Source organism: Pelophylax lessonae (genome assembly GCF_965119305.1).
Source record: "Pelophylax lessonae genome assembly, chromosome: 2".
Lineage (NCBI taxonomy): Eukaryota > Metazoa > Chordata > Amphibia > Anura > Ranidae > Pelophylax > Pelophylax lessonae.
In genome coordinates this window covers 139,778,866-139,802,768 of record NC_138769.1, presented here as the reverse complement: position 1 = coordinate 139,802,768, position 23,903 = coordinate 139,778,866, and the positions used below count along the sequence as shown (strand labels likewise).

The 23,903-nt window shown below is 40.2% G+C and overlaps 1 protein-coding gene across 1 annotated transcript in view; it reads left to right on the top strand.

Annotated features, from left to right (window-relative positions):
• The window catches only part of WSCD1 (WSC domain containing 1), a 351,611-nt gene extending 328,492 nt beyond the window's left edge, over positions 1-23,119 (top strand). The window contains exons 7-9 of the mRNA XM_082244873.1: positions 12,160-12,324; positions 12,414-12,614; positions 22,397-23,119. Of these exons, the coding sequence (XP_082100999.1) occupies positions 12,160-12,324; positions 12,414-12,614; positions 22,397-22,749 (719 nt within the window). The 3' untranslated portion in view covers positions 22,750-23,119. The remainder of the gene's footprint in view (positions 1-12,159; positions 12,325-12,413; positions 12,615-22,396) is intronic.
• Positions 23,120-23,903: the final 784 nt, after the last annotated feature.

Genomic DNA, 23,903 nt, shown 5'->3' with positions numbered 1-23,903 from the left:
GACCTGAAGGATGCGTATCTGCACATCCCCATTTTCGAGGGTCATCAGAGGTACCTCCGATTCGCTATCGCGGAGGATCATTACCAATTTGTGGCGTTACCTTGCGGTCTCGCTTCGGCTCCAAGGGTCTTTACGTGTTGGCGCCTGTTCTGGGCCTGTTGCGGGCACAGGGCATTGCGGTCTTGGGATATCTGGACAATCTCCTGTTAAGATCGAGTGCCAGTCAGAGCCTGCTGCGCGATCTGTCCACTACGGTCCAGGTGCTTCAGGAGTTTGGTTGGATGATCAACATTCAGAAGTCAACCTTGTCGCCTTCGGTTCGTCTCCAGTATCTGGGAATGGTTCTGGACTCTGCTCAAGCAAAGGTGTTCTTGCCAGAGGACAAGCTCCAGACCCTACAGAACGAGGTCAGGTCCCTCAGGGACAACGAATCCTTGTCACTCCAGACCTGTATGCGGTCCCTGGGTTTGATGGTATCGGCCTTCGAGGCGATACCATTTGCACAGTTTCACACGTGGACTCTCCAAGCGGAGATCCTCGCCATGTGGGACAGACTTCCTCAGTCCTTGGACCTGAGGGTGTTTTTAAGTCATCAGACCAGAATGGATCTATTGTGGTGGCTTCAGTCCCCGGCGGTGTCGGACAGAAAATCCTTTCTGGCCAATTCTGTGGACGGTGATCACCATGGATGCCAGCCTGTCGGGCTGGGGTGGCGTTCTGGGCAACCTGTCTGCCCAGGGCACTTGGTCGGTGGAGGAATCCTCCCTTCTGATAAACATTTTGGAATTGAGAGCGATCAGGCTGTGTCTGCTCCATTGGTCGGATCGTCTTCAGGGCTGTCATGTACGAGTGCAGACAGACAATGCCACTGCGGTGGCTTACATCAACCACCAAGGGGGCACCAGGAGTGCCCGGGTGGCCCAGGAAGTGACCGGTATTCTGTCTTGGGCTGAGACTCATGTCCCGGCGATATCGGCAGTTCACATTCCGGGTGTGGAGAATTGGCAGGCCGACTATCTGAGCCACCAGACCCTGGATCAGGGGGAATGGTCCCTACACCCGGAGGTGTTTCAGATGAGTGGGGATCCCCGGATGTGGATCTGTTTGCGTCTCGGCTAAACCACAAGGTGGAAAGGTTTGTGGCAAGAACGCGCGATCCTCTGGCAGACGCCTTGGATGCGCTGGTGGTGCCTTGGCATCAGTATCGACTGATCTATGCCTTTCCTCCTATTCAGGTGTTGTCCAGGTTCCTTCGCAGGTTGGCCTTGGAACAAACACTGGTGATTCTGGTGGCGCCGGACTGGCCTCGCCAGTCCTGGTACGCGGACATCGTTCACCTGGCCGTAGAGCCTCCGTGGCGGCTGCCAATGAGAGAAGATCTGCTGTCCCAGGCGCTGGCTTTAATGGCCTGGCTGTTGAAAGCCAAGTCCTGAGAGACAGGGGTCTCTCCTCAGACTGGTTTCGGACTTCCACCTGAATGAGGACATTGTTTTGCCTTCGCTTTGTTCGAATCCTAAGCATCCAAAAGAGGTTGCCTTACATGCCTTGGATGTTGTCCGGGCGATCAGGGTTTACCTGTCGTCGACTGAATCCTTTCGAAAATCGGATTCTCTATTTGTCCTTCCTGAGGGACCTCGGAAGAGTATGGCTGCGTCTGCAGCAACCATTGCCAAATGGATCAGACAGACCATTGTACAGGCCTATTCATTGCGAGAACGGGTTCCTCCTTTCCTGTCAAGGCGCACTCTACCAGGTCGGTGAGTGCGTCCTGGGCCTATCGGCATCAGGCTTCGGTGGCCCAGGTGTGCAAGGCTGCGACTTGGTCGTCGGTGCACACTTTCTCAAATTTCTACAAAACTGATGTTCTGGCATCAGCTGATGCATCCTTTGGCCGCAAAGTTCTCTGTGCGGCAGTTCCATAGGGAACCCTGGGTTTGTACGGGTCCCTAGCTGTTGGGGGTGTTTTTCCCCTTAGTTATTTGTTTTCCTGGGTTGTTGCTCATGTTGAGCCCTTTTTTGTTACCCAGAAGGTTAGCTTCTTGTACATGTGAGGTTCCTTTCTCTGATGTGGGTACTGCGTTGCTTTTCTGGTGGTTGCGTTGCCCACCCCTCATGTCTACACTGCTTTGGGACATCCCCATAAGTGAAGACTGTGTGAATGGGCGGCGACTGTCGGAGGACATAAGAGAAAACGGAATTTTTGTAAAATCTTAACGTAAAATTCCTTTCTCTGAGTCCTCCGACAGTCGCCGCCCCCGCCCCTCTTTTTTGGGGTCTTTTTTTATAAACTTTCACTGCTTGCGACCAAACTGAATTGGGATGGCTATTGCAGGGGGGTATTGGACTAGAAGGACAGCCCCCATGGGTGTGACTATGTAGATTTATTGTTTTTTTACAAGTCTTATGCCTAGAAACTCATGTGGAGATGAAGTCAATACCCCATAAGTGAAGACTGTGTGAATGGGCGGCGACTGTCGGAGGACTCAGAGAAAGGAATTTTACGGTAAGATTTTACAAAAATTCAGTTTTGTTATGGACATTGTTTTTTTCTGACAATTTATACAACCTTAAAGTGTAACTCCACTTTTGTTGAGAAAAAAACATTCCCATATGGGTGATCTATGTGCATTGCATGGATTATAACAACCTTTGTTGCAGATTCCTACCTTTTGTTATTCTAAAGAATTCCCTGTTTGTTCCTCTGTGCTGAGTAGATCTAATGGGAGTGGTTACATAATTATAAATTAGCTGTGCAGCTTCAGAGCACTACTGAGGAAAGCTGCTGGGCCTGCATCCCTTTAGATGGGATTTCCTATTGGAAGTATCTCACCAAAAAAAAATGACATTTTTGTTGCAGGGGATGCCTAAAATCTGACTTGTATTTTAGGAAGAGGTGTAGGAAAATTGGTGAGCCAATCACACAAGCAGGAAATTATGTTTCTGGGGTGTGTTCAGTACACATTCTATGTACAGAAAACTCCAGGTAGCCATGTTGCATTTCATTTTCAGAAAATTACAACAGCTGCAGATTGAAAAGGTAATTTTTAATAACATTAAATTACAATATGACTTGTGTCGCAATTGTATATATATATATATATATATATATATATATATATATATATATATATCTGTATAAATATATATATACACACATATATATATATATATATATAATTTTTTCTTTATGTGCTATTTTTTTCCCCACGAAAGTGGAGGTACCCTTTAATGAACCTGAAGATTTTTTTAACTGTCTATAAATATCTTGATGGTTGGTAATTCTTCAGCTCTCATACCCTCTGCCCCCACAAAGGCCCTGCTTAAGTTGCGATCTTGAATATGAACAGCATGTCTGAGTTTTGCTGCTGGATGATGTCTATTTTCCAGAGACTTGAGTAAAGCCTAATAGGGACCCATTCTCACCAAACGTGTGCATGTTATAACATGTACCCAGTGGTGTGTGTTGTGTAGAGGCATCATATTGTTTTTTTGTTTTACTGTACTGAAATGTCGCAAAACTTAATTTTATTTAACTTTATGCACTGCAGCACCTTGTAATGCAGTGTATTGTGTTGCACCTTGCTGCAGGCATAAAATGCCTTCTGTGCAATTTTTCAGAACATTTGCTTGAACTGAAACAATAGGACATAGGGAACATTGCCTGGTCAATGCACTTAGTGTTGGTGTAAATAGGCCCCTAAACGGGCCCAACTTCAGTTGTATTTTGTCTACCCAAATGCAATGTAAATAGAATGGATTCATTTTAGAAATGTATAGTGGCTTATATTAGGCTCTCACATATGCATCTGGAGCACAGACCTCACATTTGCCCTGAAATCAAGGATATTGATTTGCTAAATAATAACTTGGTGACACATTTTCACCTCCATGTTTTTCACAGATGAAAAAGCAGTACTCTGACACAAGTCAGAGCCACCAAGTAAATCTTTTTTAATAATGCATGCATCCTTAGGCATAGCTGCTTGCTCTTTGTATCAGCTTATTCACTGAGCTGAGCTGGAGCTTGATTCCCAGTCCAGCAGAGAGATAGAATGAATTCTCTAATAAACAATCTGAATGGGTCACAGGCCTCTTGTTATTCTATGCTGCATCATAAAAATGAGATCCTTGACTTGCAATGATGTGTTGATGACCCTAATGAAGGAGTACATCGTTTGAATTTTTTTTACCTGAATATCATTTTCAATACAGCCTGTAAATGTGCTCAGAAAAAAGGACAGAAAGAACAGATATTACAGGTGTTTGTTGTAATTTCTATGCCTATTGAAGCCAATATCTTGCTTGATCTAAAACAACTATTACTGTGATCTTGATCTAAAGATATAAATGTTAACCCCTGGTATATATAAATGAATATCTTTGGGGGGAGTTTACATCCATATTAAACTTAAATGGGACCTGTCATAATAAGTATTAAAGGTTTATGAATGGTAGGTGGTAAACCTACTTAAAGAAATTATTTTGGTGGTCATGGGTCAATTTAATTGTCTGCTGGCCTTGATCTCTCAGAGGATCCAACAGCAAGAGCTGCTTGTCAAATTGCCAAGTCCTGCTCCCTCCCTGAACATTGCCATCACCACTGTGGTTGTTATGATGCAAAGCATGTTTGCTTTGAATTCAGTAAATATCTGCTATTGGAGTTCCATAGAAATACATGTATGGATTTTGATAAGGGATAATGCAACCTGAATCTATCCCCTCAATTTGGAAATGTAACCATTAGGTGGACTTATCTTTAAAGGAAACATGTACTTTGTCCATACTTGGCAAAGTAATACGTTCACTGGATAGCAACTTCAGTAAAATGCCTATAGTTACCTTCTATTCACTCCCCCCACTGCCTATTTTGCTTGCCAGAGATCCCCCTAAAAGTGCTGTGTAAATTCTAATCTTATACTGAGTTGACATTTATGCATGGCTAAGGACACAACCCTATATATAGTAGAAAACACCTGAAGCAATTCCCTGAGGTGGTGAGCAGTTGGTGCAATGGCTTGTAGTGTCCTCCCGGCACTCGAGCAATCATGTAGATAAAGGAAAGCTTCGAAATTATTACATTTATTAATCCAGGTGTGGTACAAAACAATACAGTTCTTACACATTTCAGCGTGTAGCCTTGGTCAAAGCCATGAAATCCTCAGTAGAACAACATATTTATATATATATACATTTGCAGATATTAACCCCACCAACACATGCTATGATAATTAAATGAGACAATTAGATCAGCACAAGAAGGCAGTGTGGCTGGTGGGGGAGGAAAGAAAAGAGAAAAATAATATAAAGAGGAAAAAGAAACAACAAAAAATGTAAAAAATAATATTTATACAATATAATATATACAATATATATATATATATATATATATATATATATATATATATATATATATATATATATATATATATATATATAAAGTTAAAACTAAAACTGTCAACTATTATGCAGGTAAAAACTGCAGGTAAAAGGATGAAAAAAGGGCGTCATAAAAAAGTGTCATTTTACAAAGGGAATTCCACATCGAGAAACCCTATATATATATATATATATATATATATACATTGTGCACTAGAAGTTTAAGTGGGTTCTTTGTCAGCAGGAGATAACTCTTATGCATGGAAGAGATCAATGTACGATAATGCAGGAAACATGATGAACTAAAGTGTTTACAGCGTATGTTTGATTATTTTGACAATGGCAATCCAAAAGCAAAACCATTATAAAATAACAAAAATCAGAAGTAAGAAACAAAACATAAATAAAATAAAAAAAATATATATGTATCTACTGTAAATAAGTCTACCTGAGGAAAAGGTCAACATCCAACCTATGGTTAAGGCCCTGGGGGATCCTAGTTTGTAAAGTGAATATCCACTTTACCTCTCTCTCAAGCAAGCGGCGATACATATCTCCTCCTCTTGCAGGTTTTTTAATTTTCTTAACCCCACTGAATTTAAATTAATTAATATTGGCTGCATGGGAAACGTTAGAAATATTGTTTGCTTTGGGATTGCCAGCATTATTATAGTGTTCAGCAATTCTAAAGATCTGATTGTGCATCCAACATATTGTAGTGAACAACTGGTACACTCCCCACATACACTACCTAGCTGGAACCACAGTTAAAGAAAAAGTACAGCCAAAGCTTGTTTGGCTGTACTTTTCCAGTGGATCACAGGAGTGTTGTTTGTTCTGTAGTTCGACCTATTTTCAGCTAAAGCCTGCTGTCAGCTGATGTCACAGAGCTGGTCCAGTTTTCCAAGATCCAGTTGGTCCAAGATCGCAACATGCCTGGACTGGTACACGGCTCAGCCTCTCAGCAAGCTGCTGAGAACCTAAGCTGGACACTCCTACCCCCTCCACAGCCCAGTAAGTGCAAGAGGCAAAGCAGAGAGCTGAGAGAACCGAGTGATTAGCGGTGTTTGATCATTCGATTCTCAGTGTTAGAGGAGCCAGGGGATAGATGCAGCATCAGGGTGATGCTGCATCAACCTAGGTAACTATGACTCTTAAAAAAAAAACCATACATCTCTTTTAATGTAGTCACAAATTGGATGTTCCTTCCCTGTAGATCTTGATACTATTGTGGTGCATTTTATATGCGTGTCACAGTAGCGACAGGTGTTCATACTGCAGCAATATAACCATACTGGCTTTAGCCAAGTGTTCTAGGTTGTTTGGACACAACAAAACTAAGAGATGTGAGGTTGTACATGATCGCCTGCTAGAAAATCTACAACCATTCTGTCATAAAGGAATAAGATCTTTATCTGCATTCAGAGTGGGTATATTCTTTATTATGTTTAAACCGGTTTATACTCTCTAGGAAACACAGTTACAAAAGTAACCAAGCTATTAGACTCCTGTCTTGGTTTGTGTTTTTTATAAGTAAACCAGACCTCTGTTTGGTGCAAACAATGCATTTACCCCTGTCAATAAGCCAATCCTTGTTGCCACGTTCTTTCAGTCTGTTGGTAATTGATAGATATTCAGTTTCATAGGCTTCAGGGGTAGAGTATTTTCTCTTGGCTCAAGTAAATACCCCTGCTGGTATAGATTGGATTGTATGTGTTGGGTGACAACTCAAAGCCAAAAGAAGAGAGATTCCTGCACAAGGTTTTCTGATTGTCTTTGTATTAACCTATCTAGTAACAGGGTTGCTCATTAAAACCATGTCTAGGAAGTTAATGGATGTTGTACTGCTTTCACATGAAAATTCAAAAATTAAGGCTATTGTCATTGGCATATTGTACAAACTCTGCTAGAGATACATCTGTATCCGTCCATATAAGGACCAGATCATCTATGTACCTCCCTTACCATAAAAATATTATCCCCATGTGGGTTCAGATGGGAGAACAGAAACAACTCCTCACACCAGCCCATAAAGAGGTTAGCTAGAGATGGTGAACATTTTTGAGCCCCTAGATGCTCCCTGACACTGCAAATAAAACACATTATCAAAAACAAAATTATTATGTTTCAAAAGAAAAAAGCAGCTGGCACAATTAATTCTTTGAAGGCTAGCTCATACTTGCTGTAATGGGAGAGGTGATATTACAATGCCTGAATAGCCAAATTGAGGGGAATGATTGAATATAATGATTTCACATCCATCGTTACCCACAAACAGTTTTTATGCCATTTAATATTTTGAACATGGGTTAGAATGGAAGAAGTGTCTTGAATATATCCTGGCAACCAAGTAACTAATGGCTGTAGATATTGATCAAGTCATTCACTCAACCTCTCAAACAAATACCCAATACCTGCGCTACTATGGGGCGCTCTTTCACTGGAATGTCCTGTTTATATATGTTAGGTAAATGGTAAATCACTGGAATAACTGTATGTTTAACCTTAAGATAGAGGTGTCTTTAAAAAGTATAGTTGGGTCACTCTTTAGAGGACAAAAGGTAGAAGCATCCTTTAGTTGTACAATTTATCAAGGACAGATTTGGTTGTTAAATTATCAAAATCAAGAGAGAAAAAGTGGACTCAGGAGATGGTTAATTGTCAACTGGTGTGGTAGAGACAACATTATCTAGAAAGTATTTTCTCAAAAGTAGATTGCATATAAATGTATTTGTGTCAAGTAAAGTGACACCATAGGACTGTTCTTAGTAAAAACTGAAGCAGGTGAGCTTCTAGTCATAACAGATGATCTGGCAGACAATTCTGATAGTATGTCTGATCCAACCGGGAACTAAAGTTCACATGCCTTTTCTAAGATGATTTCCCCCTCCTCCTGTTTTTTTTTTTTATATTAAATGTAAGCGCCCAGTTTTTTGGTGGACATAAACTATTCCCTCCTTATAATCCTACAATAACTTTTTCCATTTAGTGTCCATGATGCTTTGTTCATAGTCGTTATTAGAATGTGGTAATTCTTTATTAAGAAAATTAAAGACACTCTTTGAATGGTAGGGCTTTAATAAATCCTTCAATCCATCTATATCCTTGTTTAAACTCTGTAACAAAATGTACACTTCTTGTGTAACAATTAGTTGCATAATTCAAATGAACATTTGGACAATATACCATTCCACCGACAAAAACTACACAACCCACCCACCTAAGTGACAGCACTCAGGCTTAATAGTTTGCTACTCAAACACTGAGCCCTAAATTATGTAAGGCAAGGTAGAAAATCCCATGCCCCTCCCTCCCATACCTGAAATGGGCAGCTGGTTCTCAAGGTTCCTGCAGGCAATAATAATGGTGGTGAGCAATTGAAAGGAAAGAAAATGCTCCTTGCAATGTATTTTACACTGAAAACTTATTACTTTGCCCTAAATGGACAGTGATCATGAGGAAAAATGCTTGACACACCAAGACTGATATTCCTATATATACCTATTTAATTTGTGCATTCCCTTTACTCTGCATGATTGCATCGTATTGTATTGTTTGATGTTAATATACTGTATAAATTACAAGGCCTACTTCTTTGTTTAATAACTAATACTATTTAAGCTACAATGCTCATTTCTGGCACATGTAGCTTTCAACTTAACTGGCAATCCATAATTTCAAAGAGTGGAGTAGGGTAATGGCGCTGCCTATTAAAGTGTACTGAGGTATTATTTATAGGTGCAACAGTAAAACAGTATGATGTATAAATATCAGAAAGAATGTATGTAAATGCACAATAGGTGAACAATGATGTATATAAATATCAGAAAAAATATATATAAATGCACAATGGGTGAGCAATAAAAATATAAATAATAAATAAAAGTGATAATTATGGTGGAGTGCAACAAAGAATAAATGACTTAAAACTCATCAAATAAATAAAGGTGGCAGGAAATAATGTATATATATATATATATATATATATATATATATATATATATATATATATATATATACAGTGGGTACGGAAAGTATTCAGACCCCCTTAAATTTTTCACTCTTTGTTATATTGCAGCCATTTGCTAAAATCATTTAAGTTCATTCTTCTTCCTCATGAATGTACACATAGCACCCCATACTGACAGAAAAACACAGAATTGTTGACATTGTTGCAGATTTATTAAAAAAGAAAAACTGAAATATCACATGGTCCTAAGTATTCAGACCCTTTGCTGTGACACTCATATATTTAACTCAGGTGCTTTCCATTTCTTCTGATCATCCTTGAGATGGTTCTACACCTTCATTTGAGTCCAGCTGTGTTTGATTATACTGATTGGACTTGATTAGGAAAGCCACACACCTGTCTATATAAGACCTTCCAGATCACAATGCATGTCAGAGCAAATGAGAATCATGAGGTCAAAGGAACTGCCTGAAGAGCTCAGAGACAGAATTGTGGCAAGGCACAAATCTGGCCAAGGTTACAAAAAGATTTCTGCTGCACTTAAGGTTCCTAAGAGCACAGTGGCCTCCATAATCCTCAAATGGAAGACGTTTGGGACGACCAGAACCCTTCCTAGAGCTGGCCGTCCGGCCAAACTGAGCTATCGGGGGAGAAGAGCCTTGGTGAGAGAGGTAAAGAAGAACCCAAAGATCACTGTGGCTGAGCTCCAGAGATGCAGTCAGGAGATGGGAGAAAGTTGTAGAAAGTCAACCATCACTGCAGCCCTCCACCAGTCGGGGCTTTATGGCAGAGTGGCCCGACGGAAGCCTCTCCTCAGTGTAAGACACATGAAAGCCCGCATGGAGTTTGCTAAAAAACACCTGAAGGACTCCAAGATGGTGAGAAATAAGATTCTCTGGTCTGATGAGACCAAAATAGAACTTTTTGGCCTTAATTCTAAGCGGTATGTGTGGAGAAAACCAGGCACTGCTCATCACCTGTCCAATACAGTCCCAACAGTGAAGCATGGTGGTGGCAGCATCATGCTGTGGGGGTGTTTTTCAGCTGCAGGGACAGGACGACTGGTTGCAATCGAGGGAAAGATAAATGCGGCCAAGTACAGGGATATCCTGGACAAAAACCTTCTCCAGAGTGCTCTGGACCTCAGACTGGGCCGAAGGTTTACCTTCCAACAAGACAATGACCCTAAGCACACAGCTAAAATAACGAAGGAGTGGCTTCACAACAACTCTGTGACTGTTCTTGAATGGCCCAGCCAGAGCCCTGACTTAAACCCAATTGAGCATCTCTGGAGAGACCTAAAAATGGCTGTCCACCAACGTTTACCATCCAACCTGACAGAACTGGAGAGGATCTGCAAGGAGGAATGGCAGAGGATCACCAAATCCAGGTGTGAAAGACTTGTTGCATCTTTCCCAAAAAGACTCCTGGCTGTATTAGATCAAAAGGGGGCTCCTACTAAATACTGAGCAAAGGGTCTGAATACTTAGGACCATGTGATATTTCAGTTTTTCTTTTTTAATAAATCTGCAACAATGTCAACAATTCTGTGTTTTTCTGTCAGTATGGGGTGCTATGTGTACATTCATGAGGAAGAAGAATGAACTTAAATGATTTTAGCAAATGGCTGCAATATAACAAAGAGTGAAAAATTTAAGGGGGTCTGAATACTTTCCGTACCCACTGTATATATATATATATATGTATATATATATATATATATATATATATATATATATACATATACTGTATATATATATATATATATATATATATATATATATATATATATATATATAAATATATATATATATATAAAGTGACCTGGTGCACTCAAAGCTATCAAAGTGATATGGTGCAATAAAGTGGCAAATAATCAATAAAGTGACAATGTGCACAGATTCAAGTGAAATAAAATTGACCAGAAAATAGCAATAAAGTGGTCAGTGCACATAAACAATGTATATAATAAAGTGACTGTTGTAAATAAAGTGCAATAATGTGCACAAACGGTGGTCAGTGCATATAAATGATATATGCAATAAAGTGAAGGAATATCAACTGGCAAAAAAGTCCATGTGGCCAATGTGTACAATAAAGGAAACCAGTAAAGTGACCAAGTGGCAATATTAGTCTATAAGTAAATATAAGCGAATGTGACCCCCCGTGGTGGGTAACAAGGTGGGGTGCTCATTGACCCCTAAGGTAAGTAGCCCACTCACCAGAGATACCCACCCACACACAGGGGTATAGAGCGGGTAATATATGCGGGTAACGATCACTCAGTTGGATCCTGTTTCCCTCTGTTGGTAGGAGAATACCAGGGGTCCTCCGTGGGTGTCCGGAGTACACAGGGGTCTTAATAGGGTGATCAGGGTCCTGTAGTGGTCCACGCTCAAAAAGATATAGTCTCCAGTGGTCCGAAGATAAGCGTCAGCCAATCGGGAGCAAGTAGGGGCAGGAAGGTCATATAGGGCAGAAAGAAGGGCTCATAGTGTAAATCTGTAAAGCCTTTATTGGTAGTAATACATACAAAAATGGGTACTCACAATTGTAACGTGTGTTAAAGTGATAAAGAGATCCTTGGAACGCAATGCTTTCCACACGAGTACCGGAACTGGAAGTGATGCGACGGCGATGTACGCGTCTCGTCATAAGACGTCCTCGGCAGCGTCCATCATTTCAGTTTGGTTATTGTATGTTTATATTCACACTTTTGACTAGTGTGACCCAAGATAATGGCCGTTTCAAATTGACTCACACATACAGCATGTACCTGTGTGGTAATATGTAGCACTCATTTTCTTTTTAAGATACAAGATGTACAACTCGAAAGTTCCTACCTACGAAGTCCAAAGTCTTTATTGCCTTGTCAAGCTTCCCTGGAGCTGGAAACACATGGGTGAGACACCTGATAGAGCATGCTACTGGATTCTACACTGGAAGTTACTACTTTGATGGGACCTTGTACAACAAAGGTGAAACTACTAAGACTTTTTTTTCTTTTTTTTTAACTGGACACTGGGGATACATGACTAAAATAACTTGCTGCTTTTGATTCGCTCAGGTTTTAAAGGAGAAAAAGATCACTGGAGGAGCGGAAGAACTGTATGTGTCAAAACTCATGAAAGTGGCAAAAGAGAAATTGAAATGTATGATTCCTCAATTTTACTAATTCGCAACCCTTACAAAGCCTTGATGGCAGAATTCAACAGGAAGTGTGCAGGGCACCTGGGTTATGCAACAGAGAGACACTGGAAAAGTAAAGGTGAGATTCCAAATATGTAACACACTGTTTTAGAATGGCAAGTAGCAAATCCTGGACTTATATGTACAAACATGATTACAAACAATTAAGTACTTTTTTTTATGTAAGCTTGTTTTAGCTCTTTGATTGCTATGACATAGTACATATATCAGTAGTCGTCTAAGAGTGGATACAGCTATGATGTATGTGGTGTATCCTTAGTAGTCGGAAAGTTAATCCCTGAGGCAGGTAGTGTTGGGAGAATGGTTGGGCCCGAGCATGAGTTCAGGCTGAACTTTGGCCGTTCGCCCCATTTTGAGAACACCAGAAGGGTGCAGGGTGTTCGCCCTGCCAAATGCCCTGCACGCTGCACAGTGCATTCTGCACCCTAATTGGACAAAGCTTTGTCCAATCAGGATGCAGTAAAAGCTGGTTGATAAGGAGGGGGGCCAGGAAGCCGTCATTTTCCGGTACAAATAGTAAAATTAATAAATGGCATGCCCCCCACCCAAGGGTCTGGTATGAATTTTAATGGGAACCCCAAGCCACATTTTATTTTTTGTAAACGGCGTGGGGTCCCTCTCAAAATCCATGCCAGACCCTTATGCAAACTTGCAGCCTGGCAGGCCAGGAAAGGGGAGGGTTGAGCAAGTGCTCCCCTCTGAACTATAACAGGCCACATGCCCTCAACATAGGGGCGTGGGTGCCCAAACTCTGTGGTTGTGGGGGTTTACAGGTGGGGGGCTTGTTGCAATCTCGAAGCCCCCTTCAACAGGGGGCCCTTAGATCTTGGTCCCCCCTATGTGAATGAGTATGGGGTACATAGTCCCCATACCCATTTAACAAAAAGTGTCAAAAAGTAATAAAAACACAGAGTTTTTGACAATTCCGTTATTAAAAAATCCCCCGATGTAAATCCATAGTCAATCACGATGCCCTCCGTAACCATCGACCCGAAAAAGATTGCTCTTCCTGCCGTGAAGGCAAATCACCAAATGGCTGGCTTGCCATTTGACAGTTCTTATATAGATAAAAGATGGGCCTGGTGGCACCGCCCCCATTGTGACATCACCAATCGATGCATGCTTGGCTGGTGGCGTCGCAAGAAGGCAGTGCCACCAAGTGACATCGCGAGGTGGTCCCGCCCTTACCTATAGAAGAACTATAGGAAGCCGTTTTTTTCTTTTTTTTTTTTATTAGTCGGTACTGGCAACTGTGAGTCAATTTAATGTGATTTGACTTGTTTTGTTTTTCTTTAGAAATATCATTTTTTTCTGCAGCATGTTCTATACATGCTACAGATGTGCCACTTTACAGGCAGACTAAGTGGACCCACCAGGCACTATATTTAAATGCATTTTTCATTTTTATTATTGCACGTTAAGCATCATTAAAATGAAAAAATAATTGTTTTTTTTTTAAATATGTTTGTTTTTAAAAATATTTTTGCATTGATACCTTTCCCCCAGAGCAAAAAAATAGTAAAAAAATGAAAATAAATAAAAAATCCATAAATATATATAAGATGCTATAACTTTTGTGCAAACCAATCAATACACATTTAGAGTCAGTTCACACCACATGCAGTCCAGTGCGTTTTTTTCTGCATCAAAAATGCATGGAAAGTAGGTTATATGATTTCCAATGGCAGAGTTCACATCAGTGCTTGCAGTTCAAGTGCATTCAAGTTCCAGAAAAAAAGTAGAACGTGCTGCATTTTTCCTGCACTGGACTGTACTGCAACACGGTAAAACACATCAAAAACACACTAGAACACACCAAAAGACATCTAAACGCACTGGAACACACATGTCCTTATTTAAGATTAGGAAAAAAGAGGGGGGGGGGGAATGCACTGGACTACATTTTGCATCAAAATTCACCGAAACGCATCAAAAACACGTCAAAACACACATGCAGAAAAGCACCTGGAATGCATCCGGACTGCGTTTCTATGGTGTGGACTGGCCCTTAACCACTTCCCACGAATTGACGTGGCACTACGTCGGCTCAGAGAAGTGGTGATGCCTGCAGCTAGAGGCATCACCCCGGTACCATTTTTTAGAGTTGGCAGTCGGCTTTCAGGTGGTAACAGCCAATGCAGCTTAGGAGCCGCTCGGCGATCATCCCAGCAAGCGGGAGGGGACACCCCCCTTCTGCCGCCTTTTGCGGCTCTGCCCGGGTCTCCCATCCCACCAGGAGACCCGAGCAACCAGCCGGCACATCTGCCAGCTGGTTGGAGTCCTGATCAAAGCCAAATACAGCTTTGATCGGGTCTCCGATGTAGTAACCCGGAAGCAGCGTGATGATGTCACGTTTGGGTTTCTCGGCGACTAAAGGTGCCAAATTTAAAAAACTGTCAGTATTCAAAAACTGTCTAAGGTCTAGGGTCTTTTTGACCCCCGATCACTCCGTAAAGAGTACCTGTCACTGCCTATTACTGTCACAAGGGATGTTTACATTGCTTGTGACAGTAATAAAATTGGTCAGATTTTTTTTTCAAACTGTGCTAAAATTAAAAAATGTAATAAAATAAATAGGAATAAAATAAATAAAAATTTGAAAGGGCCCCCGTTGCCGTGAGCTCGCACACGAAAAAAAATGCATACGTAAGTCGCGCCCGCAAATGAAAGCGCTGTTTAAACCATGCATATGAGGTATTGCCGTGATCGCCAGAGCAAGAGCAATAATTCTAAATAAAGAGCTAATCTGTAACTGGTAACTGTTAAAAATTTTAAATTTTCGCCTATATAGATTTTGTACCGTAGTTTGTCGCCATTCTGCGGGTGTGCACAATTTTAAACCGTAACATATTAGGTATGTATTTACTCAGCGTGACATCCTCTTTCACAATATACAAAAAAAAATGGGCTAACTTTACTGTTTAGTTTTTTTTTTTAAATGCAGTGAAATGTAATTTTAAAAAAAAATGGCGTTTGAAAGACCGCTGCGAAAATATTGTGTGACAAAAAATATTTCAATGACAGCCATTTTATTTTCCAGAGTCTTTGCTACAATATAAATATATATATATATATATATATATATATATATATATATATAATGTTTGTGGGTTATAAGTAATTTTCTAGCTAAAAATGCAGATTTTAATTTGTAAATAACATGTGTCAGAAATGGGCTCGGTCCAGAAATGGTTAATATACACTTATTGGGTTTTTTTCTTACCAAAAATTTGTAGCTGAAAACATATTTGCCTAAATTGATGAAGAAATTGGATTTTTTTTTAAAAAAAATTATTGGATATGTTTTATAGCAAAAAGAAGAATTTTTTATTTTATTTTTCTTTTTATGTTAATAGCGCAAAAAATAAAAAATGCAGAGGTAATCAAATGTTATCAAAAGAAAGCTCTATTTGTGTGAAAAAAAGGATACAAATTTTATTTGGGTACAGTTTAGCACAACCGGAGAATTTTCAGTTAAAGTAACGCAGTGCCGTAACGCAAAAAATGGCCTAGTCATGGGGGGAGGTAAATCTTCCAGAGGTAAAGTGGTTAAGTACACTGAAAATTTTTCTTTCGATTGTACAAAAGAAAAAATATTGTATGGCTTTGGAAATACTGCTTGAGTTCATGTTTTTGTGAGCTGAGCTTTTCATGACCTATATAAACAATAAATGGCAAAGGTTTACCAGACAATACAGGCTTTATACTTGGCTGTCAACTGATATAATGATAACGTATAGTTCTAGGATTTATAGATGCTAAAAGCAGACAGATTAGCGCTACCTGGTTCTCTATCTAATAATTAATGCAGCTACAAAAAAACAAACTGCTCTGATCTTGTTTATGTGAAAACTGCATCAACATGCCAATTAACATTTTAAATTCAGCCCTTTTGTTTTCATTTAATATTTTGTTTTAGACCGAGTTATATCATCATTGGATCTCTTTGCTTCTCCATGGAATGCAGGCAAGACCTTGGCTGGTGGGAGTAGGCATCAGGATATAACTAGAGTTGAGCGGACACCTGGATGTCCGTGTTCGGTGGGTTCGGCCGAACTTGGAAAAAAAAGTCCAGGTCCGTGACCCGGACTTTTTCCGAACTTTACCCGGACACCGAACCCCATTGAAGTCAATGGGGACCTGAACTTTTAGGCACTAAAATGGCTCTAAAAAAAACAATGGAAAGGGCTAGAGTGCTGCAAATGGCAGCAAAATGTAGTTAAGAGCATGGCAAGTGCTCTTAAAAAAATTCCCCTTTAAATTTGTAATTTTTAAATAGCAGATTAGAACTGCACTCTGTAGTAAAATATAGCTGAATGCTGCACACAACAGACTGATAAAAATATTTTTTTTCCCTCCTCCTCCTCCTCCTCAGTGGTCTCAAGTGAGGGCAAAAAGATTGTTCACTGCACCACCCCCCACACAGCAAAATCGATGTAGATCGCTAACGGACGATTGTTCTGTCCTGTGTCTGCTAATCTCTCCCTGCCTAATCTCTCCAGCCTGTCCCTAAAATGCTCAAATATCTTTCCCTGCCTACACTCCGACCTGTCCCTGCATTCTTTTTGGGCACAATGTTGTTTTTCCCTGTCTTTCCCTAATCATCAGCAGCCAGCACCGTTATGATGTGTGCTCTCTCCCTACACTACAGCAGACTGACGCACCACGCTGTGTCTCTCGAGCTTATAAAGACCTGGGTCATATGCTTCAGCTGGCCAATCACAGCTACTAATACATTAGTAGGCATGGCTGGGATGGCTTAAGGCACACCAGTTAAACGCTTGTTGATTGGCTGTTGAAAGCCCGCCATTAAAACCGCGCCATTACATACAGGAAATAAAATTACCGAACACAGATTTTAAACCCGAACATACAGTAAAGTTTTCGGGTCCGTGTCCAGGTAACAAAAATCCAATTATCCGAACAATACAGTCCGTGTTCGCTCAACACTAGATATAACTTCTTGAATATATCATGTCTCAACATAATACAAGTAGTGGCCTTGTTTTTGGGAGTTTTTTTGCAATTATAAAAATGCCTTGATGGGTAAATGTCAGTCTGGAGGAGTGGAAAAGGTTTATAGGGGAGTCCAACATAAGAAATAGCACTCCTGATTCTGTTTTCCTTTCATTTACATCACAAAACACCTATTTTATCCTTAGCTGGGAATAGTGGCATAGTGGCATAGTGTGAACTGACTTCTTAACCGGTAGTTAGGACACTCTAAATGCATGGATGGCGGTTTTCTGTGAAGGTAGTAGGTTTCAAGAAGTTGGAGCCTACTATTTTTAACCTTAATACTAAATTCTATAAATACATGCATGCTAAACAATTTTAGTAAAAAGGAAAAGTAACTGTATTTCCAAAGGCAAAGAAAACAACAACACAGCTTGAGCCAGTACAAAGTTAAAGGTAGAAAAGAGTGAAAAAAAACAAAAACAAGAAAAAAACAGGATATCCAACAGGCATGTAGAACTGAAATCCTGTTTTCAATTTACATAACCAACAAAAGTGAATTACTTGTATTTATAATTATTTAAATGTCACAGTCTAATGCAGGAGCGGGACTTACAGCTATGGATGAATCACCTCATAATTGACAGCAGGATGCAGAATGCTTAAATAATCTTGATGTTTGCTTGAGGCTTTCTATTGAACAAAACAAGTATATATATATATATATATATATATATATATATATATATATATATATATATATATATATATATATACACATATACACACACATGTATACATATACAGTGGGTACGGAAAGTATTCAGACCCCCTTAAATTTTTCACTCTTTGTTATATTGCAGCCATTTGCTAAAATCATTTAGGTTCATTCTTCTTCCTCATGAATGTACACATAGCACCCCATACTGACAGAAAAACACAGAATTGTTGACATTGTTGCAGATTTATTAAAAAAGAAAAACTGAAATATCACATGGTCCTAAGTATTCAGACCCTTTGCTGTGACACTCATATATTTAACTCAGGTGCTTTCCATTTCTTCTGATCATCCTTGAGATGGTTCTACACCTTCATTTGAGTCCAGCTGTGTTTGATTATACTGATTGGACTTGATTAGGAAAGCCACACACCTGTCTATATAAGACCTTCCAGATCACAATGCATGTCAGAGCAAATGAGAATCATGAGGTCAAAGGAACTGCCTGAAGAGCTCAGAGACAGAATTGTGGCAAGGCACAGATCTGGCCAAGGTTACAAAAAGGTTTCTGCTGCACTTAAGGTTCCTAAGAGCACAGTGGCCTCCATAATCCTCAAATGGAAGACGTTTGGGACGACCAGAACCCTTCCTAGAGCTTGCCGTCCGGCCAAACTGAGCTATCGGGGGGAGAAGAGCCTTGGTGAGAGAGGTAAAGAAGAACCCAAAGATCACTGTGGCTGAGCTCCAGAGATGCAGTCAGGAGATGGGAGAAAGTTGTAGAAAGTCAACCATCACTGCAGCCCTCCACCAGTCGGGGCTTTATGGCAGAGTGGCCCGATGGAAGCCTCTCCTCAGTGTAAGACACATGAAAGCCCGCATGGAGTTTGCTAAAAAACACCTGAAGGACTCCAAGATGGTGAGAAATAAGATTCTCTGATCTGATGAGACCAAAATAGAACTTTTTGGCCTTAATTCTAAGCGGTATGTGTGGAGAAAACCAGGCACTGCTCATCACCTGTCCAATACAGTCCCAACAGTGAAGCATGGTGGTGGCAGCATCATGCTGTGGGGGTGTTTTTCAGCTGCAGGGACAGGATGACTGGTTGCAATCGAGGGAAAGATGAATGCGGCCAAGTACAGGGATATCCTGGACAAAAACCTTCTCCAGAGTGCTCTGGACCTCAGACTGGGCCGAAGGTTTACCTTCCAACAAGACAATGACCCTAAGCACACAGCTAAAATAATGGAGTGGCTTCACAACAACTCCGTGACTGTTCTTGAATGGCCCAGCCAGAGCCCTGACTTAAACCCAATTGAGCATCTCTGGAGAGACCTAAAAATGGCTGTCCACCAACGTTTACCATCCAACCTGACAGAACTGGAGAGGATCTGCAAGGAGGAATGGCAGAGGATACCTAAATCCAGGTGTGAAAGACTTTTTGCATCTTTCCCAAAAAGACTCCTGGCTGTATTAGATCAAAAGGGGGCTTCTACTAAATACTGAGCAAAGGGTCTGAATACTTAGGACCATGTGATATTTCAGTTTTTCTTTTTTAATAAATCTGCAACAATGTCAACAATTCTGTGTTTTTCTGTCAGTATGGGGTGCTATGTGTACATTCATGAGGAAGAAGAATGAACTTAAATGATTTTAGCAAATGGCTGCAATATAACAAAGAGTGAAAAATTTAAGGGGGTCTGAATACTTTCCGTACCCACTGTATATACACACGCACACACACACACAATATATATATATATATATATATATATATATATATATATATATATATATATATATATATGTATAATATATACATACACACATATATATACATATACACACACAGTATATATATACAGTATACACACACACACAGTATATACATGCACAGTATATATTGTCAAAAGTATTGGTGGGACACCTCCCTTTACCCGCACATGAACTTTAATGGCATCCCAGTCTTAGTCCGCAGGATACCATATTGAGTTAGCCCACCCTTTGCAGCTATAACAGCTTCAACTCTTCTGGGAAGGCTGTCCACAAGTTTTAGGAATATGTCTATGGGAATTTTTGACCATTCTTCCTGGAGCGCATTTGTGAGGTCAGGCACTGATGTGGACTAGAAGGCCCGGCTCGCAGTCTCCTCTCTAATTTATCCCAAAGCAGTGGTGGCTGGTGCATATGGGGCGAGGGGCACCGCCCCCGCTATCCATGCGTCCGGCCCCCTAATCTACAATGCGGGGGGGGCGGACGCATTGAGTTCAATGGGGCTTTTTTTTTCTTAACCATGTGACTAGAGCTAGAGGCTCTCACAGACTAAAGTACTGCGCCCCAAGCCCACCCAGGTGTGTGACAATAGCGAATGAAAATTCGCTATTGTCCCATGGATCCTCCTGCTGGCCAATCAGGAAGCGGGTCTTGAGACCCGTTTCCCGATTGGCCAATAAAGAGAAGCCATGCCATTCGTCATAGAGGAGGAGGGAGGAGATGCAGCAGACAGGGGGAAGAAGCCGCCGCCGCCTGCTGCTGCAGATATCCAGGCAGGGTGAGTGAGCGGGGGTCCAGTCCTGTCCTGTCCTGTCTCCTGTCTCGCTGTGGTCCGGGAGGGGTATGGTGTGCGGCCTGGTGTGGTCCAGGGAGGGGCTATGGAGCGGTCCGTCTGTGCCCCCCCCCCCGGCCCATGGAGCACCAGCTGCCACTGTCCCAAAGATGCCTGTCCCCATCAGCTTGAGGTCAGGACTCACTGTGCAGGCCAGTCAAGTTCCTCCACCACAAACTTGCTCATCCATGTCTTTATGGACTTTGCTTTGTCCAAATCATTTATTGGAGGGGGGATTATGATGGAGAGTTGTTTTTCAGGGGTTGGGCTTGACCCGTTAGTTCCAGTGAAGGGAACTCTTAAGAAATCAGCATACCATGACATTTTGGACAATTTCATGCTCCCAACTTTGTGGGAACAGGTTGGGGATGGCCCCTTCCTGTTCAAACATGACTGCGCACCAGTGCACAAAGCAAGGTCAATAAAGACATGGATCATTGAGTTTGGGGTAGAGGAACTTGACTTGCCTGCACACAGTCCTGACCTCAACCTGATAGAACACATTTGGGATTAATTAGAGCCAGAGCAGAAACTGTGAGCCAGGCCTTCTCATCCAACATAAGTGCCTGGCCTTACAAATGTGCTTCTGGAAGAATGGTCAAACATTTCCATAGACATATTCCTAATCCTTGTGGAAATCCTTCCCAAAAGAGTTAAAGCTGTTATAGCTGCAAAGGGTGGGCCAACTCAAATAATAAACCCTACGAACTGAGACTGGGAACATAAAAGTTCATGTGCATGTAAAAGCAGGCATCTCAATAATTTTGACAAAATAGTGCCTATATATATATATATATATATATATATATATATATATATATATATACACACATACATACATACATACATACAGTACATACATATATAAAGATTTTTTTAAGCAAGAATCAAAAAAACCCTACCAACATCTTCCTGACCTCCTAACCCATGTGACTAGTGATAAATACATTTGAATTTAAATTTCCCTGAAATGTTTTCAAAAATTGAGAGATTTGGTTAAAATTTTAGTAAAGTGCATTGGAGAAAATTGAAAAGGCGAACATATGGTAGTGTTTTAGAGTGCTTTGAAAGGCCCAGAAGATGGTCATTTCAAATGTCCTGGGCCTATTAATGCCTCCTCCTATTTTATTTTAAAAACGTGACGGTATAAAAAAGTAAAATAAAAATTTGAAACTGACATTACCCAAAACATGATCAAATTCACAGAAAAGAGGGAAAAAAAACATAGAAAACACCATTTAAAATAAATAAAATCTAAAAGAGATCTTTTAAAAGAAAATTTCTCAAAACTTAATCTATAACTGTGGGTTATAGTTTACACCATGGATGTTTCTTCTTTGTAAGAAGCAAGATGGCAGCTCCCCTGAAGGGAATGGCTCGATCATAGGTGACAGACTAGAGCAGATTTTTTGCACTATTTATGTAGAGGTGAATTGTTTGTCAACTGAATTGTTCATATTTGATCAAGGTAAAAAGAATGGGTTAGTTTAGTAATGCCAATAAACAGTTGTGGAAATCTACCTCTGCCGGAAATTATTTTATTTGTCTTTCATCTTTTTCCAGAATGGCCAGAATTTGTTAATAGCTATGCATCCTGGTGGGCTTCACACGCATTGGATTGGCTTCAATATGGAAAGAAATTGTTGGTGGTCCACTATGAAGACTTAAAGAAGGACCTTATTGGAAAGTTAAGGGAAATGGTGACTTTTCTCAACCTACCAATAAATGAGGATCGTTTTCTTTGTGTGGAGAACAACAAGGATGGGAACTTCAAACGACTAGGCTCCAGCCAAACAGTCTTGGATCCTTTCACGAGAGAGATGAAGAATTTAATTGATGGATATATCAGGACGGTAGATAAAGCCCTTAGATCCAGGAACTTTACAGGCCTACCAGAAGAATATTTGCCTAGATGATATCTGGAGAACAAGCTTTTCCAAATTGATTATGTTAATGGCCACTGCAAAATCTCTCCACTGTTCTTTGTGCTTCAAAGAAACCTAATGTTTAAAATAGAATCAGAGTAAAGAATAGTAGAGAGCTGACCATAGACCAAGGCTAAAGCTTTTAGCATATTTTCTATCGGTGTTCCTCATTTCTACCTATTGCTGGGAGTTGGACAGTTGTATACTGTGTCTTCTGGAACCGGTCCCTTTTGTTAATTCGTGCTGCCTTCTAGCAATACTTTTCAGAAGTAGTTTCAAATGTGGCAGTGCCTGAATCTGAAAACTGTCATGATTTAATTTTCTGTAAAAAAAAAAAAAAGGAATAAAGGTGAAAGCAGATATGGGCATTTTTTCATAAACATATCCAATGTGTGTGTGTGGGTGTGTGTATATGTGTGTATATATATATATATATATATATATATGTGTGTGTATGTATATATATATATATATATATATATATATATACATATATATATATATATATATATATATATATATATAAATAAATAAAATTATGCATTTTGCTTCCCGAAATGGAGCTTGAGGGTGAAAAAGAATAAAAGATATATTATATTCATGACTGGCTGAAATATATGCTATAGATGGCATGGTGTGCAGGGAGGTAAAAAAAAGAATAATGATCTCAGCAAGAAAAGATAACTTTGTAAGACCTCTCCAAGAATCATTGAGTCATTACATAAAATCACATTTGCACATTTTATATCTCAATACCGCTGCATGTTTACAAAATTAAGTTATTATTCAGTTGGGTTAAAGATATTGGGCTTCTTCACCTATCTTGTTGCTACATTAGAAAAACAACAATATGTACAGTAGTTCTGGCAAAAAAAAAAAATCGTATATACAGTGGTGATCGAAAGTTTGGGCACCCCAGGTAAAAATTGGTATTAATGTGCATAAAGAAGCCAAGGAAAGATGGAAAAATCTCCAAAAGGCATCAAATTACAGATTAGACATTCTTATAATATGTCAACAAAAGTTAGATTTTATTTCCATCATTTACACTTTCAAAATAACAGAAAACAAAAAAAATGGCGTCTGCAAAAGTTTGGGCACCCTGCAGAGTTAATATCTTGTACTGCCCCCTTTGGCAAGTATCA